The sequence below is a fragment of the Neopelma chrysocephalum genome, unplaced genomic scaffold (genome assembly GCF_003984885.1).
Source record: "Neopelma chrysocephalum unplaced genomic scaffold, ASM398488v2 Primary Assembly neopelma1_24, whole genome shotgun sequence".
NCBI lineage: Eukaryota > Metazoa > Chordata > Aves > Passeriformes > Pipridae > Neopelma > Neopelma chrysocephalum.
This window is the reverse complement of record NW_020897693.1, coordinates 20,261,616-20,280,333: the sequence shown is the minus strand read 5'-3', so window position 1 is coordinate 20,280,333 and position 18,718 is coordinate 20,261,616. Positions and strand designations below refer to the sequence as shown.

The 18,718-nt window shown below is 39.6% G+C and overlaps 2 protein-coding genes across 9 annotated transcripts in view; one reads left to right on the top strand and one right to left on the bottom strand.

Moving 5' to 3' along the window:
- The window catches only part of LOC113979793 (dynein light chain 1, axonemal-like), a 41,397-nt gene that overhangs the window by 16,584 nt on the left and 6,095 nt on the right, over positions 1–18,718 (top strand). For 3 of the 7 annotated variants that reach the window (XM_027707118.1, XM_027707086.1, XM_027707123.1), the window contains 4 exons: positions 1,019–1,074; positions 2,299–2,425; positions 2,834–2,983; positions 4,703–8,549. In XM_027707118.1, the coding sequence (XP_027562919.1) occupies positions 1,019–1,074; positions 2,299–2,425; positions 2,834–2,983; positions 4,703–4,773 (404 nt within the window). In that variant the 3' untranslated portion in view covers positions 4,774–8,549. Of the gene's footprint in view, positions 1–1,018; positions 1,075–2,298; positions 2,426–2,833; positions 2,984–4,702; positions 8,550–18,718 lie in introns of those variants that run through there. The other 4 variants (XM_027707099.1, XM_027707093.1, XM_027707111.1 and 1 more) reach the window with 3 other exon arrangements.
- The window catches only part of ELMSAN1 (ELM2 and Myb/SANT domain containing 1), a 59,231-nt gene continuing 51,058 nt past the window's right edge, over positions 10,546–18,718 (bottom strand). For both annotated transcript variants that reach the window (XM_027707061.1, XM_027707067.1), the window contains exons 11-13: positions 18,542–18,718; positions 17,944–18,143; positions 10,546–16,599 (exon numbers count right to left, since the gene is read on the bottom strand). In XM_027707061.1, the coding sequence (XP_027562862.1) occupies positions 16,383–16,599; positions 17,944–18,143; positions 18,542–18,718 (594 nt within the window). In that variant the 3' untranslated portion in view covers positions 10,546–16,382. The remainder of the gene's footprint in view (positions 16,600–17,943; positions 18,144–18,541) is intronic.

Genomic DNA, 18,718 nt, shown 5'->3' with positions numbered 1-18,718 from the left:
TGTATTAAGTTGTTGTGCTTCAAAAGAAAAAGAATTTTCATTATACCTCAACTTTTTAGTGAAAACTAATCTTCCTGTGGTTTTAGTAGGTATGGTTTCATCAGGTGTGGTTTCATCCCTGCATTTCTTGAGACAGAACATACAACTGTCTGTTCTTGATTAGCATTGAATCTTCATCTGTAGCAATCTCAAGATGCTACATGTGCTGTCTATGGAGTATCTGTGGCTACTTGGCTGGAACTTGCATTGATCTTGCCCTTAATTACTGTATTTTCAATCATTATTCGTACAAGAGCAAAGCAAGATCATTAAGTATTTCATTCTTAATGCAGTTAAGAAGTGTTAAAACATTTGTGAAAGGTATACATCTGAAGCTAATGCAGTTACATGCTGCAACTCAGTTTGCTTGTTTACAGCTACAAGAAAGTTTGTGGGATAAATGAAAATGATTATCACAAAGACTGCTAGTTTGTGGTAGCTTTGAGGTACACTAGTATTATACTACACCCCAGCGTGAACAGCTCACTTGGAAAGGAGTTTTGTCTGCCTGCTAGACGAAGTTGAAATGCTTGTCATCAGACACTGTAAGGCAGCTTTATATGCTGCCTCTAGTTTAGAAACCAAATATACTGCCTTAAAATAAGATCAGAACAACTTTTCCCTGGAGGAGAAGGGATATGAATTATGTAAGATCAAAACAAGCAAGTCAGCAGTTAGAGTTCAGGTGCAAGGTGAAATAATAATTTTTAGTCAGTATTTATCTGGACTGAATTTCAACTAGGTAACCTACACATGAGCAGCTTTGTGTTCATGAGTGTATTTCTGAGTTGTCTCCTGTATCCATTCCTGCTGATCTGTGTAGTCAGGAGGTTTTGTTTCTGTTAGGTCATTCTTTCTTAAGACAGCCTGTTCAGAGTGCAGTTTGTAAGTAGAATATGATGTTTTACCTGACTTCTAGCATCTTCTTATTTTAAAAAAAACCCTGTTTATTAACAAGAGTTTTTTTTATCTGTTACAGAAAATTTGAGGATTCTGTCTTTGGGGAGAAATAACATAAAGAACTTGAATGGATTGGTATGTGCTTCTTAGTATCAATTCTTCACTAACAAAATGGAATACTGTCTAGAATGTGGGGTGATTCCCCTATGTTTATACAAGTCTCTGCTGAATTTAATAAAATTTTATTTTCTACTTTTGCTATGATCTGTTCACCCTCTTGTTACACATTGCTTCTGAATTTTCGGATAATCTTTCACTTTTTTAAAAAATTCTCTTCATGTTTGGAAATTCTGCTACACTAATTTACTACTCAGAAGAATTTTAGAAAGAGAGATTTTGGTGTCTTTGATAAAGATGAGCAGAACTTTTACTTGAAAACTGCTGCCCATTTGTAAAGCCATGTAAATTCCACTGGCTTTACATGAGTGTAATTCCTACAGACGTTTTGCATACAGAATTTTCTACCTGAAGATATTTAGGCTATTCTTTACTACAAATATTGACAATTCAGTGAACACACACTTCCTGAGAGAATGTCCCTTTTATGCTGACTGGCACCTGGAGCTGTATGGATTAAGAGAAGATGATCGTAGGACTGAGTCTACCGCGTAGGGAAAAATTTTTTGAGGAAAAAATTGGATCAATAATTTTGTTACATTTTAATTCAGGGCAGAAGAACTTTTTTCCAATCAACACATTTTTAATGAATATATAAATTATTTCCTTTCTCAAGAGATACTGTGTGTTTCTTCTGCAGAATGTTTCTCTTCAAAGCTATTTCCACCTTCAGAGATGCCATATCTCTTAAGTGTAAAATACAAAGTTAGTGTGTAATGACTGGTCTAAAAAACCCTCTCTATTGAGAGAATTATGAAAGCAATTTCTGGCCAACAGGTACAAACACACGCATCTGAATGAATGATTCTCTCTCATACTGTATAACATCCCTTCTAAAGCAGTTTTTGAATTACATTCACTTCATGTATGCTTGCAGGGCACAAGCAGCAAAATTTGTCTCCTCTGCCCCTATACCTTAAGAACAACTACTCCAGCCAGCTATTTCTTGTTTTATTCTAATATTGCGATTTCTGTCCTCCTTACATATATTTGCATATATAATTTTGCTTTTAATTCCCATGAGCATTTGTCATGCATAATTGGGGACCCACTTAAAATGAAATGAGGACCAATATACCTTAGTATTTTCTCACATGAGGTGTCCTGTACGGAGTGAAGAAAGAGTCTGAAGAATAAGAGAGATGTACTTCTGCTTACCTGAATAGTCCTGTCATTTTCCAGGAGGCAGTTGCTGATACTTTAGAGGAGCTGTGGATCTCATACAACTTAATTGAGAAACTGAGGGGTATCCGTGTAATGAGGAAGCTGAAGGTTCTTTATATGTCAAATAATTTGGTGAAAGACTGGGGTAAGCCTTGCATCTATACTCTGTAATTTCTCCTGTAGTATGATGAATGCATGACTTAAGTCACCAAGTAAAACATAGTGCTGTATCTTACAAGGTTTTGAGTCCAACTGACAAGCCTGCAGACATGTGCAGAATCCCTAAATATCTACTCATTCAAGACAGTAAAAATAGTTTGAATATTGAATTTGACTTCTAAGTCCAATGAAGTTTGTGCTTTGAATCATCATCTTGGATCTCTTTTAAAATGCATACCTGCTCTTTAACCTGATACCAGTTAGAGCCAAGTAGTCCCTCTCCTGTTATATCCCATGCTCTTTAAGTTTGAACTGAGTTTGAAAGGAATGTGTGGTGCAGATGTTCTTTCCATGTTCCACAATCTGGTTGGTGTTTTCACCTTTGTGCTTGCAGCAGAGTTTGTGAGACTGGCAGAGCTGCCATTACTAGAGGATCTGGTGTTTGTAGGCAATCCACTACAAGAGAAATATGCCTCCTCTGATCAGAAGAACAGTTGGATTGAAGAAGCAACCAAACGTGTACCAAAGTTGAAAAAACTGGATGGTGAGTTTGGGGCATGAAGCAGTTGGTGGGAGTTAACAGCGTGATATAAAGACAACCACAGGGAAAGGAATCATAACCTCAGAGATTCATCTGTGTGCTCATGAAATTAATATTCCTCCCTCTGCTCTTTGGAGTTATTCAGAAGTAGTTACTCAGATCCTGACTGCAGGATCCTCTGAGAGTGTTTGGTGGATTTTGGAGTGTTAAGTCCAAGTGGCCTTGCAGCCTACAGTTGGGCATTACTCCATAGTTACCCAAGTCATTTTAGCATATGACTAATAAGGAACTGAAAGATTTTGTATTAAATAACAAGGCTTTCATCTGCCAAGTTGAATTGCAGTTTTCCCAGCAAATTTGATGTACAGTTTTCCCAAAAAAAGAGGTGACGTGAGGGAGTGGAGGTAGGCAGGGATATGCTCTGCTTTGCTTTGGATGCAAGGGCAAATTTTCAAAACTTCATGCAAGTTTCCTAAATGCATGAATATCCTCCTCCATCACACTGATCTCTTCTCTGTGGTGATCAGTGAGAGGACCCAAGGGAATGCCCTGAAGTTGTGTCAGGGGAGGTTTAGGTTGGATATTAGGAAAAGTTTTTTCACGCAGAGGGTGGTTGGGCACTGGAACAGGCTCCCCAGGGAAGTGGTCACAGCACCAAGGCTGACAGAGTTCAAGAAACATTTGGACAATACTATCAGGCACATGGTGTGACTTCTGGGGATAGTCCTGTGCAGGACCATGAGTTGGACTCAATGATCTTTGTGGGTTCCTTCCAACTCAGCATATTCTGTGATTCTGTAATTTGTGAGCTGTCCTCTCCTATTCAAGACACTGATATGAAAAGATACTAAACCATGTCCTGGTTAGTAACTAAAAATTAGATAATTTTAAAATATATTTTTTAATATGTTACTTTCTGTTAATGGAGATGTTAGCTGTTCACTGTTATCCCGTTTACTAAAGCAGTGAAGAGGAGAGCGGGACTGGTAACACTAACAAAGAGAATAGCAGTAGGGAAGGGAAGAGTGTAGGGATGTTGACAAGAGGAGACAGCTTAATTACAAGGAGCAATAGATGGGAAATCTATTAGCAGATTCTATCTAAAACTAGATCAACTGCAGTAAAAGAGGAAGTGGAAGCCTGATGAGAGAATTGCACTGCTAGGAAGGGTGGCCTGCAGTAGTCCATTTGTTGTTGTAGTAGGAAACATTTTGAGAGTGAAACAAAAAATGAAACAGGGCACATATTTTTACAGGCAAAAGGTAACCTTGGTAATATAAGGTTAGACTTACTAGCCATACTAAAACTTGGTCATGTATGTCGTGGAAATAGCAGCACAAAGTAGGGGCCCCACAAGAACGGTGATATACCTCACCCCAAGAGAAGGGTGATGTTGGTTGTTAGCAGTTGAACTGACGTAGTGCATCTCCCAAAGACCATTTGAGGTTGATCTTTTCAGATCCTGCTTTAGTACCTTTTTATTCCCTGTTACCCAAGAAGCTGGAAAAATATCCAACAGAAGAGCTCATCATTTGAAAGCTTTTCTATTTAAGACCAGTTCAGGTATGCAGAAGTTCATGTCGGTTAGAAACAGGCAGGAAATACAACTCTTGACTTTTTCCAACAGCTTTCAGGTAGATCAGCATTAACTATGTCTTTCTCTGAATAATCTGTTCATAAATCTTTACAGATTTTTTTCTCTTTTTTTTTTCTTTCTCTTAGGTACCCTAGTTGTTAAAGAAGAAGAAGAAGAAGGAGCAGAAGGAGCAGAAGGAGCAGAAGGAGCAAACTGATGACACTTTCTTGTTGGGTATTTAAATATTTAAGTGACTCCAGATAGCTTGGCACATAGAACTTTTATATAAAATATTTGAAGAAAATCTTTGGGCCATTTTTAAAAGACCAGCTTGTCTCCACAGTCTATCATCCAAAGAGTTAGTTACCAAAAATTGGTCACACTGATTGTGTCAAGCTTATGACACTTTCTGTAGAGACTAGTGGAGCTGAGTTTATCTGCTCTTTGGCTAGCAAGAGATCTTTACCTAAACTAACATATAGCTGTTTTTAATTCCTGATTAGTGATGCTTGTTCACTCTTGGGTTATAAGAGAACCATTTTAGCTTGTTAGGTGCAGCTGGCCAACATTTAATTGGAAACACTGAGGCCAAAAGAACAATTTTGTGGTTTAGAGAACCTTACAAGCTTTGTTGTGTTTAATTTTGTCGTGGGACTCCCTCAATATTTTTAATATGCAAGTTTGCCTTTTTATTCCCTGAACTGTTATGCCAAACAGGCCCAGTAGTTGTGGATACACGCACAAAAAAGGTATTGATCTGATGATCGTTTGTTCCTGGCCTTAAGTTTTGAAATGGGCTTCTGACATTGGAACTCAACTGCATTGCTTAGGAGGCCGTGTATAACTTATATATATTTATTTATTAAGAGGCAATGGGAATTCTTTGCATGGTTTCAGTGAGACTAAAATATCTGCTAGCTTTTTTTTTCATCTCTAACTAAAAAATTACTTTGGATTGGAATATTAGCCTGCAGCTGGTTCCTGGGTTTGGATTTGGTCACTGGTGGACATAATCCTTCTCAGCTCTGGAATCTTCCTATAACTAAGTAGGCTGATACTAATAGAGAAACAAACAGAGAACAGAAGACCTGGGCTTGAGGACAGAAAAGTTTGGCTTTGGGGATACTCATTTTTTATGAAAGTACAGGTGTAAGAAAAAGCACAGGTGTAAGCAGTGAGAGAAGGTGTACGTAGTCAGTGGGGAAGGTGAGATGAGATGAGATGGAAAGTGGGCATTGGGGAAAAAAGTATTGAAGATGTACTAAATATGCTATTTTGCAGGGTAACTAGTTCTTATATGACTATTTCTAGTGAAAAGTATTAAACAATGGTGAAGACAGGCCCGATTGCACTGTGGGATGCCAGTAGTGCGGTTTAAATTCTTCTCTTTGAAGAACAGATTGAGTCACCTGAATAGATTTTTCTGCAGCTCCTTTTTGGTTTTTTACCAAGCTTTTCTTCTAATTTGTGGTACCATCTTTGTTTAAATTCAGGTGGTGACAAGTGCACCTGCTGGTTCCAGCCCAGACATAGAAGGGGTGGAGGCAGAACACCACTCTTAATTATTTTGTTTGTGAAGGTGTGACAGGAGTAGAAATCTTGGAAGTCATGGTCAGGAAAAAAAAGGTAGAACTGGCCCAGGCAACAGTGGTACTGATCTCAAGCTCCAGGTATAATTGTAGTAGAAGATACTATCTCTCTAATCAATTTCTAAGTGCACTGTGAAGTAGATGATTACATGACAATCACAGTTTATTTTCAATATATTGATACTTAATCTGTGATTGTTAGAGGAATTCTAAAGCATTCCAGTTTAAATTGGCAATTGCTGATGAAGTTTGAATTTGATTTAGATCTGTTACTAAAAAGGTCAAAAGCACAATAGCAAAAACTGTGGACATTCTTCACTCAGCACAAACTATTTCCAGGTAGCTGTTCTCTTGATCAGAAACTAGTTTTGTAGTTAACTAAGTTCACTGGATTTAGCTTACAGACAACTTCATATTGGTATGTTATTTCTTTTAGAAGTATTCTCCTCGCTTTTTCATTAGTAAAGGCACCACTGACCAAGAAGCACCACGGGAGAGAGTGCCTATAGCCAACAGCCATTTCATACGGGTGTCTTCTGAAGCTAAGCCTCTCAGTTCACTTGGAGCCAACCACTCTTGGCAAAGTGGATATGCTTTGGCAGTACAGAGCCTGTGGCGCATGTGAGCCCTACTGACCCCATTTGCTGGGGGGGGGGCTGTGCCCTTGACGACTGTAATTGAAGTGTGGGAAAGTGTGGGTACCATGAGCCAGAGCTTGAGTGACACAAAACTTGCCTTCTGAATGCTTCCAACAAACAGAAATGCCAAATTCATCTCTGTGTTTGGAGATATTTTCAGAATAGACCATGTGGTGCTCTTGTCCTAGCGCTTGGCCACAAAGAAAAGTGGTTGAACCTCTGTACCTGGTGTCTCCTAGAACAACATCTGCAAGTGTGGTGTGTATGGCTGGGTTTAGCTCCTCACATGAGATGTGACAGGAGAGAAAGGGAGTGACGAACACAGGCCAATGCCAAGAAATCCTGCTGGTTGATCTTTTAATATCTAAATATGGTCTAAGTCTGTACATTTCTGAAGGTCATGTTAGATACAGCAAATACTCTACACTTTGGCTATTTTGGGACATTCTGAGAGCAAAATAGAAACTTAGTGTTCTGACTACATGGTGACAACTGAAATGAAACACAGCTCCATTGACAAGTCCTGAGGGATAAGAGCAGTTCCTGGCTCTTTTAAGTGACCACTAGAGGCTACACCTATGGGAATCAGTTCAAGAACTGTTGTAGATGGTGGTGGAGCTGGATATACTGTGTGGCCCACTGTCACTGGCCCCTTCTACACATTTAACAGCACAAATTCTAAAGCTCTTTTTTGGGGGGCTGCATTGTAAGCACCACCAAAAAAGAAAAAAAATTATTGAAGGAATGGAGCATCCAGTCTCAACACAATTATAACAGCAGCATGAGATGCAAGATTTCCCTCACCTTTCATCCTTCATGCTGTGATAAATTAGCATATAATTTAAAACCTTTCTCATAAAAACTATGTGTCAGTCTCAAGGAGACAACACAGTAAGAAAAGAATAAACTGTGGCTCTTGTTTGTCAGGAGAAGCTTCATCTTGAAGCTGGGTGAGAGCTTTAGCTTAACCTTGCTTTTCCTAGTGAGTCATGATCATTCTCAAGACCAACCTCCCCCCCCCAACTTTTTCTCCTCCAAAATAAGTTTTCCTAAATTTTTAAATTTGCACTTTAAAATTATGCACTGGATGTGGTGGAAGACATACAGAGGTGGTAGAATTAGAACAGATGGTTTGCATATTGCTGGTGCTACACGATGTCATGTATAAGCTGACAGCGACACTCGGCCTGTGTGCCTGGAGGGACGTCCGAGGGAGATGCGGGAAGGCCTGGCTTTCACTGGTACACTTTGCTCTTCCCCTAGCACACCACATCCAAGGAAGTAGTAAGCACATTATTATTCATGGATGAAAAGAGTACCCATGTAAAACATGCAAGCCATGTGGAATTCTGCTTTTCCCTGTGAATTTATGGAGGAGTAGCATCCACTTTATTCCTTAGAGAAATATCCTAAAATTAAATTAGTAGTAGGAAACAGCTAAGTTTTTTTGCTTGCTTGTTGGCACGGTGCCCTGTCTTCAAAAGAGCTGATATATGCAGTGATTATTGAGAACTGCTGGAAAAATAAGAGAAGAGACCTGAGAACCAGCAGATGACTCAGGTTACATTAGAAGTAGGCTCATCTAGAAAAATCTTCAAGCAAGAGAGCACTTTTAACATCCCCTTTGGCTATCTTTTGTATACATAATTTTGTAGCATGAAAAGCTGTTAAATTTGCTGTGTTTAAATTATTTAGGCTTATGTTTATAAATGTTATTCTGTGAAACTTGGTTTAAAAATAATATAACCTTATTTTATACAAACGTCTTTGGTTGTTGTGTAATGAAATAATTCAGCTTGTGAAGACTGCTCAGAAATTCAATTTTGTTCTCATTAAACTTTCCTAGCTGCTCAGGGAGCAATGTATTAATAGTATGATAGCATGTAAATGCTGTTCCTTATTGCCTCTCTATTTTAGAACAGAAGAACTTAAGACTTTAAAAATGCTGATATATTGTGATCATTGTCATCTGATACATAAATATTTTCCAATCTTTTAAGACACTGGTTGTCAGGATTTGTTCTTAGGTCCTAAGAGAAAAGTCTACTATTGCTATATAGGAAAAAAAAATCCAAATAAGTTAAAGAAATGGCTATTCTTTCTTCAGTACAAAATTACTAATTCACTTTGAATTTAAATTCTGTTAACAGCAATATACTATCAGTTCCTTTAAACCCAGATAAGGGAAGGCTTCTCTAATAGAAACTTTAGCCTTCAGTAGACCGTGTCACTGAAATGTAATTTCAAAACTGTGACATAAAGAAAACACTTTGTACGCCACAGCCCATCTCAATAATGACAAGAGCAGCATCCTACAGTGATGGTTGTAACGCTATTTAAAAAACATATAGGGAGCTGCTGCAGAATTCCTCACAATAGCACTAATTCAAAGCTTACTAATCACTAAAATGCTTTATAAGGTCTCTTTCAGTAACCAATATAACTTCCAGAAGCTTGGGCTTAGATCCATCAGTTAAAAAAAGATGGAAACCAAAATGTCAAAAACTTGTGACTTTTTTGATATCCAAAGTTTGTTTGCATGGCTTCACAGTTTTAGTACAAACTACTAAACTTTAGCACTTTTGCCAGCTAGCTTTGATGGGAAGGCAAACACATTTATTTAAAGCCTTAAAGTCCTGATCTGTTATCTCAAGTGAAGGCCTTGATGTTCCCTGTCTCTTCTGCACACCAAGCAAAATACCACTTACTTCTCCAAACGCTATTGCTGATCAACAGCCACAGGCACAGGACTAAGCTAAAGCAAGGACTTCTACACTGAGCTGAAAAAAATGAGCATTTTCCTGTCTTGGGCTGAGTCTTTCTCCTGCCAGCTTTGCTAAGAACATTGAAATGAAACCATCAGCATAAATTAAATAAACCAAAAATAACAGCTAAAAATAAAGCAGGTGTGCTGCCTTAGATTCTCACTGCAATCTCACAGGAGGCCGGTCAGGCACTGGTACGTGTTCCTGCCATCTGCTTTGTGCAGCAAAACATTTGCAGCTTTTAAAGATGTCATGCCCATAGGTGTGAGAAACACCTATGTAGCTTAGTTAACTAAAAACAATTAAGTACCAAAGCAGAAGGAAGGTGTTTTGAGGATGGATGGAAACATATGGATATTTAAAATCACAGCAAGAGATCCAGCTACTGCCAGAGGGAACAAAAATAAGTGCTGTGTAACAAAATAGGTTTAAAAACCCCCTTAGATTCAGGTAACAGACAAGGGTCTTTAAGACAGTATTTACTAAAACTTTTTTTAAACTCTACCATTGAAAAATGTGGTGCAATGTGATTTACAACTGAAGCCACCCAGGAATGTGATGCAGGCCCCTCAGGTACTAAGTTACTCCATGATGCCTTTGCTCTGCCCACTGTCTTTGTAGTTGTTTCAGGCAGTGTCAGAACCCCACTGGCCTTACTTACAGCACAGCGGACCCAGAACTATTCCCCATGAATCGCTGGCTTTCTGTGAAGGTGCTTGGCTTCAAGTGGAACACACACCCCCATCAACACTTCTGTAAAGCAACGGAGCCACATCTGCCAGTTATCTTCTTGGATATAAGACATAAAACGTTGCAGGCAGGTGTCTTGGGGGAGAGGTTTACACTGAGAAACAGCCTCGAGGGTTGCTATGAAAAACACAGGCAAGTATGATGAGAGAGCAGCCTGGCTAGAAGGACTCGTAACAGCTTCCTCTGCACCACAGCCAGCCTGAGCCGCCCAGACACTCCCTCATACCATCAAAAAACTCAGCTATGAAACTATTTTTAAACCTCTTTTAATAAAAGGTATTTTAGATATATAGAGGATATTAAGTAAATAAGTTACATAGTACAATACAATCACATTAGCAAGATTTCCTTTAGTGTATTAATATTTTATAAAAAAGCACACAAAAAATAAATTCAGTCCAGTCTATCACAACTGTACAGCAACAGGTAAATATATTTATATATGTACATTTTAAACACATAACAGTCTTTTAAAAGGTGCCCTAGGCAGCAGACACACAAAAGGAAGTGCCTGCTCACTTGTTAAAATAAAAGTAATATACTTTATTATAAAGCATTTATACAGTAATTACAAAGGCAAACTGCTCCTGTACAGTACACCAAAGCTTTGACTACAAATTTAAAAACGGAACATAAAAAGAATGAACACAAAAAAAGTTCATATCAAATCTGAACTACAAGGGGAAAAATACATGTGGTGAAGCTGCAGGAAACTTTTTTAAAATACACAATTACATTTCTATAAAAATATATGTTGTCATCTGATCTGGAGAAGTTAAGGGGTTTTTCTCAGGCTCAGCTGTCAGTGGAATCTTAGTCTTGGAAAGAAAGATCCTCAGACAGCTGGGAATTCAAAGTTTGTGTCTTTCTAACATATGACACAGGAGAGAAGGAGGGCGAGTAAAGCAGCTGAACCCAAGTGACGAATTTATATGGAAACTCACCCCCACAGAAATCAAACATGATTTGTAGGTTCTGTTTCTCTGTCTCTTTAAAGCTTTATGAACTTCCAGACATAGATCAGAAGATAAAGCAGGGAGAAAGTTTGTGTGGGAAAATGTGGATTAGAATAAGGTCTCTGGCAGAGGTAAGCATTGGACTGAAAGTGCCATTCTATGAAAGCAGAGAAGACTCCTAGGGCCAGTAGTCCTCCCTACTCCCATTTCTTTAAAATAAAGATATGTATCTATAGAAACTTTCTAGTCCACTGCCTGAAAGAGAATTAAGAAGTGTGTAACTGCTGAGAATGGTTTAGGAAACACTTTTTTTAAAATGTTGATTTTAATCTAAGCTTGTTGCAATGATAAAAATAACCAAAACCTCAGTTTGACAAACCAGAGAGAATTTTTAGCTAATTTGGACGTTGTCTACAATGGGATTTAACAGATGAGTTACCTTTAAGCTTTTGAATTTCTATCTCCACCCTGTCTTTAAGCAGCTCCATTCCTACCTGTTCCTAGCCAGCAAAATGCCACAGTCCTGCACAGCTGAGTGAGATTCTGTAGGCCTTCAACTTACAGAGCTGAGTTCTTGCAGATAACATCAGCTGTATCAGTAAATGGACAAACATAAAATAAATTAAAATGCAGACTGGTTCTTGCAGCAAGACTGCAAAACACCTGCAGCTATATCAGATATGCATCACAAGTGCATGCATCTATCTAGTAGTTACATTCTAGTAGTTACATACACACAGTCTTAAAAAAATCAGATGCTTTCCCATGCAGATCACAAACCTGACAGATTGAATTTATTTGTAACAGGCAGAAAGAAGCACAGGCAGAAGTACGTGATCAGGGCAAAACATGACCTGTTGCTGCATCTCCGTGATGCCCAGTGCTGGTATCAGGACTCAGGTAATGGTTTTGAAATACAGCCACCTGAAGCCTGATCTTGCACTGTAAAAGGCAAATCTATTAGCACACATTGACGGAATTGCAGTCTATAAATCTTGTATTTATTCCCACAGAAAGAGCTAAAGCAAAGGGAAGCCTTCTTCAAACTTAATGACTGAGCTTTTACTGCCTGTTTTCTAAATTAGCAGCAAACCCTTACACTAAATGGGGATCAATCAATAGGCCTTTAAATGATGGAAAATAATGACCATGGAGTTTTAAAATAGATATAGCAACAGAACATAGACAAGAATTTTGTTTCTTTTGGGTGGGTTTTTTTAAACCCTAACTGAACAACACAGCCTTAAATTAACACTGTACTGCAGTAAAGAGCCACTCAAGTTATTTTCCCCCCACTAAGAATAGGAACATGACTCACTCCAGATTAGACAAATTCAGTTCAAATGCTTTGTCCACAGAAATTGGGATTGGTTTTTGGGTTTTGTTTTTGGGTTTTTTTTAAACAATTCTCTGCCAAGTTTTGCTAGTAAGCACGATCTAATTAAAATGTAGGATCAATTCCAAACTCCTACTGTAAGCAGGGGGGGCAGCAGGTTTGGTTTTGCTTGTTTGTTTTTTAAGATGATACTTGGAGGAATAGTTTTCCTTATTACCATGACAGAAAAGAGGTCTTCTGGTGGCTACTAGCAATTTGTAAATATGCTCAGAAACATTCCAACTTGATGCCACTTACTTGGAACATTTATCTGATTGTGGTCAGCCATGCTAACCCACAGCTGTTAAAGAGGTTATCCTCAGAAAAAGCCCTTTTCTGATTTTCTCCCAGTGACAGACCTCACTGTGTCCACTTTTCCTGTTCTCTTATACTGCAGCACGGTGGGGGAGGAACAACCAGTACTGGAATCAGTGTGTAATATACACAATGTTTTTGTGCAAGTAAAGAAAATCTCCAATTTATCTTTATCAGCACCTCAATGCTTTGTCCCTGATCAGAGGAAAAATTATATCAGTTTCCTAAAATAGGGAAAATCAGTGAAAGATCTGGTCTTCGGAAGACTTATAACAGTGCTTGCATTCATGCATCATTGTATTTGAAACAATTGGTACTTAATGCAATCCCATGATTTGCTCCCTAAATCTTTGTTCTTCAAAGAATTCAACTGATCATTTTATCTGATCAGTTGTTTGTCACCATAATTTGTTTTGCCTTAGCTAAAACTACTTCAAGCTTGAAAACTCCTAAGGGCCATGACTAAATGTTTGCTCATTATCACCCAGGCAGACTTCCAGACACTAAAAAAAATAAATTAGTAAATGCACCTGACGTACAAGGAAGGTAAAAGGCAGGGAAATACCCTGATTTTCTGCCCATAAGGAGACAAGTATATTTCAGCACAAAACTCTTTGAAGATTTACCTTACAGGAGAACAGACATAAGTTCTTCTAGCTTAGCATCCTATTTTCTAGCTGGAACTATACCTAGTTCATCCTGTCCCTCACTTTTTCCTAAGCATCTGCTCCTGATCACTGTTAGAAACAAGACCTGAAGCTAGACAGAACTTTGGTTTGTCCCAATATGAACAGGTTCTGCTTTTCCCTAAGAGATTACATTGATTGATTTTGTACTGCTTTAGCAAGGACAGTAAAAGCATTTTCCCAAGACACTTTGATTAACTTTATTTTAGTTCTCAAGTTTAATCAGATCTCCTCCCCAATCTAAAAAAAATATTCATTTTTTTTGCCATGATTCTCAGTGTGTGTGAGTTCCGCCTCCGTTTCTTTATTATGTGTTTCTAGACCTGCTGCAGCACAGGTATTCCAGACAAATACATCCCTTACAACAGGATCAGGTTCTACATCTATAGTGTAGAATATCTACATTACTTTAAATCCTATTTAGATACACTCACAAGCCCTGCTTGTTTCTGACCTGTTGCCCTGCAGTTCTCAGGATCCGGCAACTTCCCAGAAACATACATCAGAACTTTGTTTATTTGCATCATTTTTTTTTACTGGAATTAATTCCAGAACTATAAGTGGACCATGAGGTCCAGCTGCTTCACCTATACTCTCCATCCTGGCACAGTGTTCTAAAGCTTCTGTTCTCCCCAAGGGCCCTAGGATAACGGCGGAAAAGCATTTTCTCCAATTTATAAAAAAAAGTCAACAATCAACAATGAAACTCTTAATAAGAAGACTGATTTGCTTAAGCTTCTTTTTAAAGATTAGCAGCTTTTAGTTCTTTGCAGTTTTTGAATGATTTTAACAGCTCATGAAGTGCCATCTGCTTCCACAGCCTAGTTAGTCAACAAGACCCATGCATGAAACAGTCATCCAAACGCTGAAAGGAAACCCAATTTTGACAGGAATGAAAAGTACAACCTTGGCAGAAAATTGAACACTTACAGGCAAAAGTGTCAACATTGCAAAAAGTGCAGTCCTCATGATACTCCTACTGATTTTGTAAGAGTAGTAACTGTTTCTGCTATTAAGAAAAAGGATTCTATGCAAAGGCATAGATATGTCAAAGCAAACATGGTACAACATGAGCCTCCCAAACGAGTGAAGCCATCATGGTTGCATAAAACCACAGGGCAGGAAGACTGCCAGATGGCATGCTGGAGTTAAAGCCCCTTTCCATAGATAACCAGGAATTTATCTAGCAACTTGAAGGGTCAAGATTTAAAAAAAAAAAAAGCCAGTCAGGCACAGTCTGTAGTTCACATCCAACAATGTCTCTTGGATCCCTGCTCAGGAATGCAGGAGCGATTGGCTCCTTTGGTACTGCCAGCACCCAGGAAGCTGGGGATCAGTGCTGCCCCAAGGACTGGCTGGAGGAAGGGAGCTGGGCAGCCACGGTACGGGCTGGGACCAACCAGTCATGAAGCACAAGGAAGTGATCCGATTCTCTGCATCCTTACAAAGTAATGATAAATGTGGGCTAAAAGATGTACAGAACAATCCTGTGCAAATCTAACATCTGTCACCTGGACCACTTTACTTCTTCTTAACTCTCTTTCACCAGGAGCTTTTGGTGTATAGACTTTTTGGCTATTAGCTTGTGTCAGTTCTGAAGGAAGAGTCAGCCTTTCAGCAGGACAACCCAGCAGGCAGTGCTGCACAGCCACTGGTGTGTAAATAGGTGACAAGTTTCTCCTGCACATACATACTGTCTGTCAGGAAGTATTTGGGAAACTAGGGCCCCATCATAAAAGCTCTTGATGATGGCAATTTCAAGGAGTAAATGAGGGATGCCACAAGACAGAAATGGATATTGAGAGTTAAAAAACATTCACAAAGGCATCACTGCTGGAGATGAGAGTCCATTCCTCCCATCTCTGAGGTGCACACAATCCAGTGCACAAAACTTGGGTTCATTTTCACTAAACAAACTTGCTCCCATTTATGCAAAGTCAAACCCAGCAGTTTTCATTTCAAATTGCACTTGTGAAGCCCAGACTACTTTCCTTAAGGTTAATCAAAGGCATACTATTTTGTTTTCCAAGATGAGACAACTCGCAAGGCCTGTGGCTACTCTAATCCCACAGGGTATTTTTATATCCATTGCTGCATTCTTAATGCCTTAAAAGAAATTACCTCAGGCTTTTTTTGAAAAATAAAACTTCCTCTCAAAAGGAAGAAGAGTGTCTTGCTCATCCCACTTTTCATTTTTGTGAAACAGAGGTCAAAAGTGCACACTATCTTTCCACAAAATTTGTTGTCTGCCTGAATAATTGCTCAGAAAGAAAGACAGGAAAGCGTAACAGGAAGGAGAACTTGCTGAGAAAGGAAACATCTAGAAGTCACCAGTGTCACAGTAACTGGATACACATAGCCCAGAGTAGAGTTTTACTTTCTTGCTCTGGTCTGGAAACCTTTATATTCAAGAGTCCTGTTAGCATGATTCCCGACAAGAACAAAAAGAAAGGTCTGACTGACCTGAGAGAATTCACTTCCACTGCCGGTGACATAGTCTTATTATGTACCTTGGGTATCATTATAAATAGAATAGAAATCTTATTAGTCTTAAGAAAAAAAAAATCCAAGTTATCCACCATTCTGGCTTGGTCAGTACTGGCAAGGTGAAGTGGAACATGTGGCATGAGGAAATGGCAGCACTGAAACCGAGACCTGATGGTTCAGGTAAGAAAGTGCAAGCAAAAGAAGTGAGACCACCAAGAGGGAGGTTGGGTCCAGCCTTACTACTCCCTCCACTTCTGGTCAGCTGCTATATTTCTCCATCTTCATCCGAGCTTGCACTGCTGCTCCCACTGCTGCTGCTCCCACTCTCGCTGCTCTCTTCCTGCTGGGCCTGGCTCTGGGCTGCTGCTGCTGCTGCCGCTGCCGCCGCCTCCTTCTCTTGCTGCCTCAGCGCAGCCGCCTTCTTTTCCTGCTCCGCATGGCTTTTCATGTGAGCACTGCGGCTCTTCACCTTGTAGAACACCCTGAGGAAGGCACACGTACATTAGCAGTGGTCTCTCCTATTACTTCTTCAAAAGAGCTTCTGCTGCTCCAGCCTCAAGTTTGTGAGCTTCAGCACTGGAGCTCACGCTGCCATTGCAATAGAGCATCCACAACAAACACCAATGCTGACTTGGCATGACAGCATGAGGTGGAATGCCAGCAGGAGATCCTGAGCACCCTCAAACCACTTGCTTCATTTCTTAATATGGCTATTTCCTCTTATTTCACATTCAGCTCTAAATTCAGAGGTGCAGTGCTGGTATCAGAATTATGCACATGCTGCTTAACACAACAGGGCCCTGGTTTTCAGGCATTCTCCTGTGCTGCAAAAATACAAACATGGAGGCAAACGATGGCCCAGTGCCCCTCCTGAGCCTTGTGCCCTCCTGAGCCTTGTACACACAGCTAGAAATACTTGAGCTTTTTCCTCCTGACTTTGCACTTCTATGATCTGTTCCTCCATCTTTCGCCATTAACTATTTGGATTTTGCATCAAATGCCACAAGAAAAGATTAGACACCATTAAGAATCCTTTCCTGATTGTCCTTTGTCAGAGGCCAAGACCAAATCCTAACTGCCTGACCTCCTACAGCACTGCCTTTTCCAATGCCCTGAGGGCACAGAGACAGGATGCCTTCAGGAAAGTCCCAGCCACAGCAGGAATCTGTCACAGCCCTGGTGAGGTAACTGGACAGATTGCATTTTCTTGCCATCCTCTACCTTGCTGTCTTTTTTAAATAAAGGGATAACCACTGGTATTATAAGACTCTCTTGTTTTAAAAATGAGCAATTTATGTAGAAAACTGAATTACAGTTATGATTCTGTTGGCAACAAACCTAAAAAACTGCTAAAACTGTGTAAGGAAAGACAAACATATTTTACATCCACCACAGATGAGCACAAATTTAACTAGATGAACTATGTACCTACTGGCCTAATCCCTGCTGCTATAACAATGGTAGTGTCTTACGTTTCTACACTACTGTTATTAAGTCTACACTATGTTTTTAATATGTGATCCAACAAATACATAGAAACTACTCATTACAAAAATGCAGATGTTACAGTGGGGCAATACAGCAGCTGCTTGAAAGTACAGCTTAACACTAAACAGTGTACATAGTTGAAATGCAGGTGGTGTCTTATTCCATTTGAGGAAAAACAGTCTGTAGTTTGCAAGTATTAGTGAGGCAATAAGTCATTAAAATTACTGCAATATCTCTGGCCTAAACAGAAAGATGAAAAGCTCATTTGAGAAAAAGCTTCCACAGGAGACGCCCTACAGTGATTCTGTGCCTACTGCTGGAAGCAGAGTTGCTCTTACCTGCCACATTTTTTACATGGAAATGTGTTTTCTGTGTTTTGAGTTTTACTGGTAGCATCTGATTTTATCTTCTGTTTCCGCTTCTTCCTCTGCACTGGAGCAGTAATAAGCTTTCGAGGCTTCATGGTTGTCTCCCTTGGCTTCCTTCCAATTCTGCCTGTGACAATTGCCTCTTGATTCCTCATATTGCCATCACTTGCCTTTGGAGAGAGGGGAAGAGTTAAGGCAAATTGACACTTAAACCCACCATCAGAAAGAAAACAATGGCTGAGCTCCTGTGCTTCCTTTATTCCAGACCAAGGTTTTATTTAATGAGAAAGTCTTCAGGCTTTCAGGACATTTCTCATCATAGTCTTATGTGTGCACCAACCACAAAGAATTACATTTCATTTTTCTTTCTTACACATCCCAGTTCTCCCCTCACAGCACAGAATCTGGCTGATAGTAATACTCTGAGCTACCTTAGTCCAGTCTCTTGCTCCGGGAGAAGTTGGAGGTGGAAACTTTTTACACCTGGAACTGCCCACCTGCTATTTTCTAAACTACTTGCAGAGTGAAGATGGCATAGAAAGCACGATATGCACAATGCAGCACTTACTATTACACCATGTTGTAGTGTCTGTTCATCTTTGAGAGCATCTGCACTCCTCTTTCTGTTTTCTAACCCTTCCTCTGCCTCCTCTTCTTCCTCCTCTTCCTCCTCCTCCACATGCCCCTGTTCTTCACTGAAGATGTCCCTTCTGAGAGGAAGAACACGCGCAAACCTATGGGAACT